The 11,185-nt window shown below is 50.6% G+C and overlaps 2 protein-coding genes across 2 annotated transcripts in view; one reads left to right on the top strand and one right to left on the bottom strand.

The window, feature by feature from the left end:
• TMEM147 (transmembrane protein 147) overlaps positions 1 to 11,185 on the bottom strand; it is a 112,561-nt gene that overhangs the window by 57,147 nt on the left and 44,229 nt on the right. The gene's annotated exons all lie outside the window — the stretch shown is intronic.
• Positions 2,320 to 11,185, top strand: part of MEGF8 (multiple EGF like domains 8) — a gene marked incomplete at both ends in the record, with an annotated part of 109,719 nt that continues 100,853 nt past the window's right edge. The window contains 3 exons of the mRNA XM_082299902.1: positions 2,320 to 2,332; positions 3,108 to 3,271; positions 10,746 to 10,940. Coding sequence (XP_082156028.1) covers positions 2,320 to 2,332; positions 3,108 to 3,271; positions 10,746 to 10,940 — 372 coding nt within the window. The remainder of the gene's footprint in view (positions 2,333 to 3,107; positions 3,272 to 10,745; positions 10,941 to 11,185) is intronic.

Genomic DNA, 11,185 nt, shown 5'->3' with positions numbered 1-11,185 from the left:
GGATTTGGGTGGATTTGGGGGGGAATTTTGGGTGGAATTTTGGGGGGATTTTGGGGGATTTGGGTGGAATTTTTGGGGGATTTTGGGGGGATTTTGGGGGTCCCCAATGGGAATTTGGGGGGAATTTGGGGGGATTTTGGGGGGAATTTGGGGGGTCCCCAATGGGAATTTTGGGTGGAATTTTGGAGGGATTTTGGGGTGGGATTTGGGTGGAATTTTGGGGGGATTTTGGGGGTCCCCAATGGGAATTTGGGGGGAATTTGGGGGGATTTTGGGGGTCCCCAATGGGAATTTGGGGGGATTTTGGGGGGGAATTTGGGGGGTCCCCAATGGGGAATTCTGGGGGATTTTGGGGGGGGGATTTGGGTGGAATTTTTGGGGGATTTTGGGGGTCCCCAATGGGAATTTGGGGGGATTTTGGGGGGATTTTGGGGTGGGATTTGGGTGGAATTTTTGGGGGATTTTGGGGGGATTTTGGGTGGATTTGGGTGGAATTTTGGGGGGATTTTGGGGGATTTTGGGGGGGGTTTCCAGCCTCTTCTCTCTCTCCCCCCCCCCCACCCCAATTGAGGCTGGGGGCTCCCCGTGACGCCCCCTCCCCAAATTCCCCCCCAGTGCCCCCCCTGCCCGGGGCTGGCTCGGCTCCTGGGCGACTGCGAGTCCTGCCTGGCCTGGGGGGGCTCCGGGGGGCCACTAAACCCCCCCGGGGGGCCACTAAACCCCCCGGAGACCCCTCCCCCGGCCCTTGGGCTGGTGCGTGCAGAACGACACCTGCGTGCCCCTGGCAGGTGGGGAGAGGGGGGTTTGGGCTGAAAAAGGGGGATTTTTGGGCAAAAAAAAAAAAGGGGGGGAAATGGGGGGGGGAATAAAAGGGGGGGTTTGGGGAAAAAAGGGGGGGAAGGGGGAAAAGGGGGAAAAAGGGGGATTTTGGGCAAAAAAAAAGGGGGGAAATGGGGGGGAAGGGGGAATAAAAGGGGGGTTTTGGGGAAAAAAAAGGGGGGAGGGGGGAAAAAGGGGAAAAAAGGGGGATTTTGGGCAAAAAAAAAGGGGGGAAATGGGGGGGAAGGGGGGGAAAAGGGGGAAAAAAAGGGGGATTTTGGGGGAAAAAGGGGGGGAGGGGGGAAAAAGGGGAAAAAAGGGGGATTTTGGGCAAAAAAAATGGGGGGGAAATGGGGGGGAAGGGGAATAAAAGGGGGATTTGGGGAAAAAAGGGGGGGAGGGGGAAAAAGGGGAAAAAAGGGGGATTTTGGGCAAAAAAAAGGGGGAAATGGGGGGGAAGGGGGAATAAAAGGGGGATTTTGGGGAAAAAAGGGGGGAAGGGGGGAAAAAGGGGAAAAAAGGGGATTTTGGGCAAAAAAAAGGGGGGAAATGGGGGGAAGGGGGGGAAAAGGGGGATTTGGGGGGAAAAAGGGGGGGAAGGGGGGAAAAAGGGGAAAAAAGGGGGATTTTGGGCAAAAAAAAGGGGAAATGGGGGGGGAAGGGGGAATAAAAGGGATTTTGGGAAAAAAAAAGGGGGGAAATGTGGGGGAAAAAAAGGGGATTTTGGGCAAAAAAAAAGGGGAAATGGGGGGGAAGGGGCAAAAAGGGGGAAAAAAGGGAGATTTTGGGGGAAAAAGGGGGAAATGGGGGGGAAAAGGGGAAAAAAGGGGGATTTGGGGAAAAAAAAAGGAGGGAAATGGGGGGGAGGGGGGAAAAGGGGGAAAAAAAGGGGGATTTTGGGGAAAAAAAAAGGGGGAAAATGGGGGAGAAGGGGGGGAAAAGGGGGAAAAAAGGGGGATTTTGGGCAAAAAAAAAGGGGGGAAATGCGTGGGAAAAAAAGGGGGATTTTGGGCAAAAAAAAGGGGGAAATGGGGGGGAAGGGGGGAAAAGGGGAGAAAAAGGGGGATTTTGGGAAAAAAAAAGGGGAAATGCGGGGGGAAAAAAGGGGGATTTTGGGCAAAAAAAAGGGGGAAGAAATGGGGAGGAAAAGGGGAAAAAAAGGGAAAAAAAGGGGGAAAAGGGGAAAAAAGGGGGATTTTGGGGAAAAAATGGGGAAAAAGGGGGTTTTGGTAAAAAAGGGAGGAGGGGGATGGGGAGGGGAGGGGAGGGAGGGGTTTTGGGCTGGGAAAGGGGGATTTTGGGCAAAAAAAAAGGGGGAAAATGGGGGGGGAAAGGGAAAAGGGGGGGAAGGGGAAAAAGGGAAAAAAAGGGGGAGAGGGGAAAAAGGAAGGGGGAAAAGGGGAAAAAAGGGGGGAAGGGGGAAAAAAGGGAAAAAAAGGGGGATTTTGGGCAAAAAAAGAGGGGAGGGGGATGGAAAGGGGAGATGTTTTGGGCTGAAAAATGGGGATTTTGGGCAAAAAAAAAGGGGAAAAAGGGAGGTTTGGGGGGGAAAAAGGGAGGAGGGGAAGTGGGAGGGAGGGGGAGGGGAAGGAAAAAGAGGCGTTTTGGGGGAAAAAGCGGGATTTGGGGCAAAAATTGGGAAAAATATTTTAAAAAGGGATTTTTTGGGCAAAAAAAAGGGGTTTTGGGTAAAAAAAGGGGGGTTTGGGGTGGAAAAAGGGAAAGGGGTGGGAAAGAGGAGGGGAGGGAGGGATTTTGGGGGGAAAAGGGGGGTTTTGGGGGGAAAAAGCGGGATTTTGGGCAAAGAAATGGGGAAAATGCGATAAAAGGGGTTTTGGGGGGCAAAAATGGGAATTTTGGGCAAAAAGAGGGGGGATTGGGGGAGGAAAAGGGGAGGGGGGTGGGGGAGGGGAAGAGGGGGAGGGGTTTTGGAGGAAAAAGCAGGAATTTGGGGGAAAGAAGGGGATTTTGGGGGAAAAAGGGGATTTTTGGGGGGAAAAAGGGGATTTTTGGGGGGAAAAAAAAGGGGAATTTTGGGGTAAAACCGTGGGAATTTGGGGGTGGAAAAAAGGGACATTTGGGAGCTGGAAAGGGGGGGGGGGGGAGAGAAAGAGCAGAATTTGGGGTTTTTCGGGGGGGATTTTTTTCGGTTTCTTGGGAAGTTTTGGGGATTTTTGTTGGGGGTTTTTTTGGGGGGGGGGGGGGGGGGAATTCCGGGGGCATTTGGGGAATTTTGGGGTGGATTGGGGGGTTTTTGGGGGTGCTGAAGGCCGCTGGCCCCTCCCCAGAGCGCTCCCGCTGCCGGGTGGGGCAGATTTCGGGCACCCACGGGTGGTGGGGGCCGCGCCCCGATTTCCTCACCGAGCTGCCCCAGTGCCGGAGCGGGGCGGTGCCCCCGGGGCTGCACCTGCTGACCTTCCAGCACCCCAAAAACGAGTCCCAGCCCGACAAGGTGAGAGCCCAAAAACCCACAGGGCACCCCAAAAAGAGAGGGGGGGAAAAAACCCCGAAATCCCCCCAAAAATCCCCCCGATTTTGGGTAAAATAAGAAAAAATGCAGCAAAAATAGCGAAAAATGGACTTAAAATGCACCCAAAATGCCCCAAAATGCCCCAAAATCGAGTCCCAGCCAGACCAGGTGAGAGCCCAAAAACCCACAGGGCACCCCAAAAAGAGAGGGGGGAAAAAACCCCGAAATTCCCCCCAAAATCCCCCCAGTTTTGGGTAAAATTGGAAAAAATCCACTTAAAATGGCAAAAAATGCACCCAAAATGCCCCAAAATGCCCCAAAATCGAGTCCCAGCCCGACAAGGTGAGAGCCCAAAAACCCACAGGGCACCCCAAAAAGAGAGGGGGGAAAAAACCCCGAAATCCCCCCCAAAATCCCCCTGATTTTGGGTAAAATAGGGAAAAATAGCGAAAAATAGCGAAAAATGGACTTAAAATGCCCCAAAATGTCCCAAAATGCCCCAAAAAGGAGTCCCAGCCCGACCAGGTGAGAGCCCAAAAACCCACAGTGCACCCCAAAAAGAGAGGGGGGAAAAAACCCCGAAATCCCCCCAAAAATCCCCCTGATTTTGGGTAAAATAAGAAAAACTGCAGCAAAAATAGCGAAAAATGGACTTAAAATGCCCCAAAATGTCCCAAAATGTCCCAAAAACGAGTCCCAGCCCGACCAGGTGAGAGCCCAAAAACCCACAGGGCACCCCAAAAAGAGAGGGGGGGAAAAACCCCGAAATCCCCCCAAAAATCCCCCTGATTTTGGGTAAAATAGGAAAAAATAGCGAAAAATAGCGAAAAATGGACTTAAAATGCACCCAAAATGCCCCAAAATGCCCCAAAATCGAGTCCCAGCCCGACCAGGTGAGAGCCCAAAAACCCTCAGGGCACCCCAAAAAGAGAGGGGGGGAAAAAACCCCGAAATTCCCCCAAAATCCCCCCAGTTTTGGGTAAAATGCAGCAAAAATAGCGAAAAATGGACTTAAAATGCACCCAAAATGCCTCAAAATGCCCCAAAATGCCCCAAAATCGAGTCCCAGCCCGACCAGGTGAAAGCCCAAAAACCCACAGGGCACCCCAAAAAGAGAGGGGGGAAAAAACCCCGAAATCCCCCCCAAAATCCCCCCAGTTTTGGGTAAAATAGGAAAAAATGCAGCAAAAATAGCGAAAAATGCACCCAAAATGCCCCAAAATGTCCCAAAAACGAGTCCCAGCCCGACAAGGTGAGAGCCCAAAAACCCACAGGGCACCCCAAAAAGAGAGGGGGGAAAAAACCCCGAAATCCCCCCCAAAATCCCCCCGATTTTGGTTAAAATGCAGCAAAAATAGCGAAAAATGGACTTAAAATGCACCCAAAATGCCCCAAAATGTCCCAAAATGCCCCAAAAAGGAGTCCCAGCCCGACCAGGTGAGAGCCCAAAAACCCACAGGGCACCCCAAAAAGAGAGGGGGGAAAAAACCCCGAAATCCCCCCCAAAATCCCCCCAGTTTTGGTTAAAATGCAGCAAAAATAGCGAAAAATGGACTTAAAATGCACCCAAAATGCCCCAAAATGCCCCAAAAAGGAGTCCCAGCCCGACAAGGTGAGAGCCCAAAAACCCACAGGGCACCCCAAAAAGAGAGGGGGGAAAAAACCCCGAAATCCCCCCCAAAATCCCCCCAGTTTTGGTTAAAATGCAGCAAAAATAGCGAAAAATGGACTTAAAATGCACCCAAAATGCCCCAAAATGCCCCAAAATTGAGTCCCAGCCCGACCAGGTGAGAGCCCAAAAACCCACAGGGCACCCCAAAAAGAGAGGGGGGAAAAAACCCCGAAATCCCCCCAAAAATCCCCCCAGTTTTGGGTAAAATAGGAAAAAATGCAGCAAAAATAGCAAAAAATGCACCCAAAATGCCCCAAAATGCCCCAAAAAGGAGTCCCAGCCCGACCAGGTGAGAGCCCAAAAACCCACAGGGCACCCCAAAAAGAGAGGGGGGGAAAAAACCCCGAAATCCCCCCAAAAATCCCCCTGATTTTGGGTAAAATAGGAAAAAATGCAGCAAAAATAGCAAAAAATGGACTTAAAATGCACCCAAAATGTCCCAAAATGCCCCAAAAACGAGTCCCAGCCCGACCAGGTGAGAGCCCAAAAACCCACAGGGCACCCCAAAAAGAGAGGGGGGGAAAAACCCCGAAATCCCCCCAAAAATCCCCCCGATTTTGGGTAAAATAGGAAAAAATAGCGAAAAATAGCGAAAAATGGACTTAAAATGCACCCAAAATGCCCCAAAATGCCCCAAAATCGAGTCCCAGCCCGACCAGGTGAGAGCCCAAAAACCCACAGGGCACCCCAAAAAGAGAGGGGGGAAAAAACCCCGAAATCCCCCCAAAATCCCCCCGATTTTGGGTAAAATAGGGAAAAATGCAGCAAAAATAGCGAAAAATGCACCCAAAATGCCCCAAAATGCCCCAAAAAGGAGTCCCAGCCCGACAAGGTGAGAGCCCAAAAACCCACAGGGCACCCCAAAAAGAGAGGGGGGAAAAAACCCCGAAATCCCCCCCAAAATCCCCCTGATTTTGGGTAAAATAGGAAAAAATAGCGAAAAATAGCGAAAAATGGACTTAAAATGCCCCAAAATGTCCCAAAATGTCCCAAAAAGGAGTCCCAGCCCGACAAGGTGAGAGCCCAAAAACCCACAGGGCACCCCAAAAAGAGAGGGGGGAAAAAACCCCGAAATCCCCCCAAAAATCCCCCTGATTTTGGGTAAAATAGGAAAAAATAGCGAAAAATAGCGAAAAATGGACTTAAAATGCACCCAAAATGCCCCAAAATCGAGTCCCAGCCCGACAAGGTGAGAGCCCAAAACCCTCAGGGCACCCCAAAAAGAGAGGGGGGGAAAAACCCCGAAATCCCCCCAAAAATCCCCCCAGTTTTGGTTAAAATAGGAAAAAATGCAGCAAAAATAGCGAAAAATGCACCCAAAATGCCCCAAAATGCCCCAAAAACGAGTCCCAGCCCGACAAGGTGAGAGCCCAAAACCCTCAGGGCACCCCAAAAAGAGAGGGGGGAAAAAACCCCGAAATTCCCCCAAAATCCCCCCAGTTTTGGGTAAAATGCAGCAAAAATAGCGAAAAATGGACTTAAAATGCACCCAAAATGCCCCAAAATGCCCCAAAATCGAGTCCCAGCCCGACAAGGTGAGAGCCCAAAAACCCACAGGGCACCCCAAAAAGAGAGGGGGGAAAAAACCCCAAAATCCCCCCCAAAATCCCCCCAGTTTTGGGTAAAATGCAGCAAAAATAGCGAAAAATGGACTTAAAATGCACCCAAAATGCCCCAAAATGCCCCAAAATCGAGTCCCAGCCCGACCAGGTGAGAGCCCAAAAACCCACAGGGCACCCCAAAAAGAGAGGGGGGAAAAAACCCCGAAATCCCCCCAAAAATCCCCCCAGTTTTGGTTAAAATAGGAAAAAATGCAGCAAAAATAGTGAAAAATGGAATTAAAATGCCCCAAAATGCCCCAAAAACGAGTCCCAGCCCGACAAGGTGAGAGCCCAAAAACCCACAGGGCACCCCAAAAAGAGAGGGGGGAAAAAACCCCGAAATTCCCCCAAAATCCCCCCAGTTTTGGGTAAAATGCAGCAAAAATAGCGAAAAATGGACTTAAAATGCACCCAAAATGCCCCAAAATGCCCCAAAATGTCCCAAAAACGAGTCCCAGCCCGACAAGGTGAGAGCCCAAAAACCCACAGGGCACCCCAAAAAGAGAGGGGGGAAAAAACCCCGAAATCCCCCCCAAAATCCCCCCAGTTTTGGTTAAAATTGGAAAAAATCCACTTAAAATGGCAAAAAATGCACCCAAAATGCCCCAAAATGCCCCAAAATCGAGTCCCAGCCCGACAAGGTGAGAGCCCAAAAACCCACAGGGCACCCCAAAAAGAGAGGGGGGGAAAAAACCCCGAAATCCCCCCCAAAATCCCCCCAGTTTTGGTTAAAATGCAGCAAAAATAGCGAAAAATGGACTTAAAATGCACCCAAAATGCCCCAAAATGCCCCAAAATCGAGTCCCAGCCCGACCAGGTGAGAGCCCAAAAACCCACAGGGCACCCCAAAAAGAGAGGGGGGGAAAAACCCCGAAATCCCCCCAAAAATCCCCCTGATTTTGGGTAAAATAGGAAAAAATGCAGCAAAAATAGCGAAAAATGCACCCAAAATGCCCCAAAATGCCCCAAAAAGGAGTCCCAGCCCGACAAGGTGAGAGCCCAAAAACCCTCAGGGCACCCCAAAAAGAGAGGGGGGGAAAAACCCCGAAATCCCCCCAAAAATCCCCCCAGTTTTGGGTAAAATAGGAAAAAATGCAGCAAAAATAGCGAAAAATGGACTTAAAATGCCCCAAAATGCCCCAAAATCGAGTCCCAGCCCGACCAGGTGAGAGCCCAAAAACCCACAGGGCACCCCAAAAAGAGAGGGGGGAAAAAACCCCAAAATCCCCCCCAAAATCCCCCCAGTTTTGGTTAAAATGCAGCAAAAATAGCGAAAAATGGACTTAAAATGCACCCAAAATGCCCCAAAATGCCCCAAAAAGGAGTCCCAGCCCGACAAGGTGAGAGCCCAAAAACCCACAGGGCACCCCAAAAAGAGAGGGGGGAAAAAACCCCGAAATCCCCCCCAAAATCCCCCCAGTTTTGGTTAAAATAAGAAAAAAATCCACTTAAAATGGCAAAAAATGCACCCAAAATGCCCCAAAATGCCCCAAAATCGAGTCCCAGCCTGACAAGGTGAGAGCCCAAAAACCCACAGGGCACCCCAAAAAGAGAGAGGTGAAAAAACCCCGAAATCCCCCCAAAAATCCCCCCAGTTTTGGGTAAAATTGGAAAAAATCCACTTAAAATGGCAAAAAATGCACCCAAAATGCCCCAAAATGCCCCAAAATCGAGTCCCAGCCCGACCAGGTGAGAGCCCAAAAACCCACAGGGCACCCCAAAAAGAGAGGGGGGAAAAAACCCCGAAATCCCCCCAAAAATCCCCCTGATTTTGGGTAAAATAGGAAAAAATGCAGCAAAAATAGCGAAAAATGGACTTAAAATGCACCCAAAATGCCCCAAAATGCCCCAAAAAGGAGTCCCAGCCCGACAAGGTGAGAGCCCAAAAACCCACAGGGCACCCCAAAAAGAGAGGGGGGAAAAAACCCCGAAATCCCCCCAAAAATCCCCCTGATTTTGGGTAAAATAGGAAAAAATGCAGCAAAAATAGCGAAAAATGGACTTAAAATGCACCCAAAATGCCCCAAAATGCCCCAAAAAGGAGTCCCAGCCCGACAAGGTGAGAGCCCAAAAACCCACAGGGCACCCCAAAAAGAGAGGGGGGAAAAAACCCCGAAATCCCCCCAAAAATCCCCCTGATTTTGGGTAAAATAGGGAAAAATAGCGAAAAATAGCGAAAAATTGACTTAAAATGCCCCAAAATGTCCCAAAATGCCCCAAAAAGGAGTCCCAGCCCGACAAGGTGAGAGCCCAAAAACCCACAGGGCACCCCAAAAAGAGAGGGGGGAAAAAACCCCGAAATCCCCCCAAAAATCCCCCCAGTTTTGGGTAAAATTGGAAAAAATCCACTTAAAATGGCAAAAAATGCACCCAAAATGCCCCAAAATGCCCCAAAAAGGAGTCCCAGCCCGACAAGGTGAGAGCCCAAAAACCCACAGGGCACCCCAAAAAGAGAGGGGGGAAAAAACCCCGAAATCCCCCCAAAAATCCCCCTGATTTTGGGTAAAATAGGGAAAAATAGCGAAAAATAGCGAAAAATGGACTTAAAATGCACCCAAAATGCCCCAAAATGCCCCAAAATCGAGTCCCAGCCCGACCAGGTGAGAGCCCAAAAACCCACAGGGCACCCCAAAAAGAGAGGGGGGGAAAAACCCCGAAATCCCCCCAAAAATCCCCCCGGTTTTGGGTAAAATAGGAAAAAATGCAGCAAAAATAGCAAAAAATGCACCCAAAATGCCCCAAAATGCCCCAAAAAGGAGTCCCAGCCCGACAAGGTGAGAGCCCAAAAACCCTCAGGGCACCCCAAAAAGAGAGGGGGGGAAAAACCCCGAAATCCCCCCAAAAATCCCCCCAGTTTTGGGTAAAATAGGAAAAAATGCAGCAAAAATAGCGAAAAATGGACTTAAAATGCCCCAAAATGCCCCAAAATCGAGTCCCAGCCCGACAAGGTGAGAGCCCAAAAACCCACAGGGCACCCCAAAAAGAGATGGGGGAAAAAACCCCGAAATCCCACCAAAATTCCTCCCAAAATCGCCCTCAAATCCCAAAATTCCGCCCCAATTCCCCCTTTTAACCCTTTCAGTTCCCTCCAAATCTCCCCAAACCTCCCCGAAATCTTCCCTAAAAATCCCCAAATCCCCCAAAATGCCCCAAATCGCCCCAAATCTCCGGCAGGTGTCCATCATCCGCAGCAGCACCATCACGCTGACGCCCTGGGACCCCCAAATCCCCCGGAACCGCCCCAAAATCGCCCTCAAATCCCAAAATTCCGCCCCAATTCCCCCTTTTAACCCTTTCAGCTCCCTCCAAACCTCCCCGAAATCTTCCCTAAAAATCCCCAAATCCCCCAAAATGCCCCAAATCGCCCCAAATCTCCGGCAGGTGTCCATCATCCGCAGCAGCACCATCACGCTGACGCCCTGGGACCCCCAAATCCCCCAGAACCGCCCCAAAATCGCCCTCAAATCCCAAAATTCCGCCCCAATTCCCCCTTTTAACCCTTTCAGCTCCCTCCAAACCTCCCCGAAATCTTCCCTAAAAATTCCCAAATCCCCCCAAATCCCCCAAAATTCCCAAAATCCCCCCAAATTCCTCCCAAAATCCCCCCCAAAATCCCAAAATTCCGCCCCAATTCCCCCTTTTAACCCTTTCAGTTCCCTCCAAACCTCCCCAAATCTCCCTGAAATCTTCCCTAAAAATTCCCAAATTCCCCCCAAACTTCCCAAATCCCCCCAAAATCCCTCAAATTCCCCCAAATTCCTCCCAAAATCCCCCCAAAATCTCAAAATTCCTCCCAAAATCCCCTTAAAATCTCAAAATTCCTCCCAAAATCCCCCTCAAATCCAAAATTCCTCCCAAAATCCCCCTCAAATCCCAAAATTCCGCCCCAAGTCCCCCTTTTAACCCTTTCAGTTCCCTCCAAACCTCCCCAAATCCCCCTAAAACCGCCCGAAATCTTCCCTAAAAATCCCAAAATCCCCCCAAAATCCCCCAAATCCCCCCAAATTCCTCCCGAAATCCCCTTAAAATCCCAAAATTCCTCCCAAAATTCTTCCTAAAATCCCAAAATTCCGCCCCAATTCCCCCGTTTAACCCTTTCAGTTCCCTCCAAACCTCCCCGAAATCTTCCCTAAAAATCCCCAAATCCCCCAAAATGCCCCAAATCGCCCCAAATCTCCGGCAGGTGTCCATCATCCGCAGCAGCACCATCACGCTGACGCCCCCGGGTGACGCCGCCGTCTCCCTGGAATTCCGGGGCTTCATCCACCCCCTGCTGGGCCCCCCCGGCCCCCCCGGGCCCGGCCCCAACGTCTGGGCTCGCATCCAGCGGCTCGCGGTGGTCGCCCGCCTCGGGAGGCGCCCGAACTCCTCCGATTTGGTGACTTTTGGGGCATTTTCGGGGATTTGGGGGATTTGGGGGATTTTTGGGGATTTTTTGGGATTTTTTTGGGGATTTTTTGGGGATTTTTTGGGATTTTTTGGGATTTTTTGGGGGTTTTTTTTGAATTTCTGAGGATTTTAGGGGGGGTTTGAGGGGGTCTTGGGGGAGATTTGAGGGGATTTGGGGAATTTTGGGAGTTTTCGGGGAGTTTGGGGGATTTTTTGGGGATTTTTTTGGGATTT

Source organism: Coloeus monedula (genome assembly GCF_965178545.1).
Source record: "Coloeus monedula genome assembly, chromosome: 35".
Taxonomy (NCBI): domain Eukaryota; kingdom Metazoa; phylum Chordata; class Aves; order Passeriformes; family Corvidae; genus Coloeus; species Coloeus monedula.
Note: the sequence above shows the minus strand (reverse complement) of the source record. Positions and strands in the feature narration are given on the sequence as shown.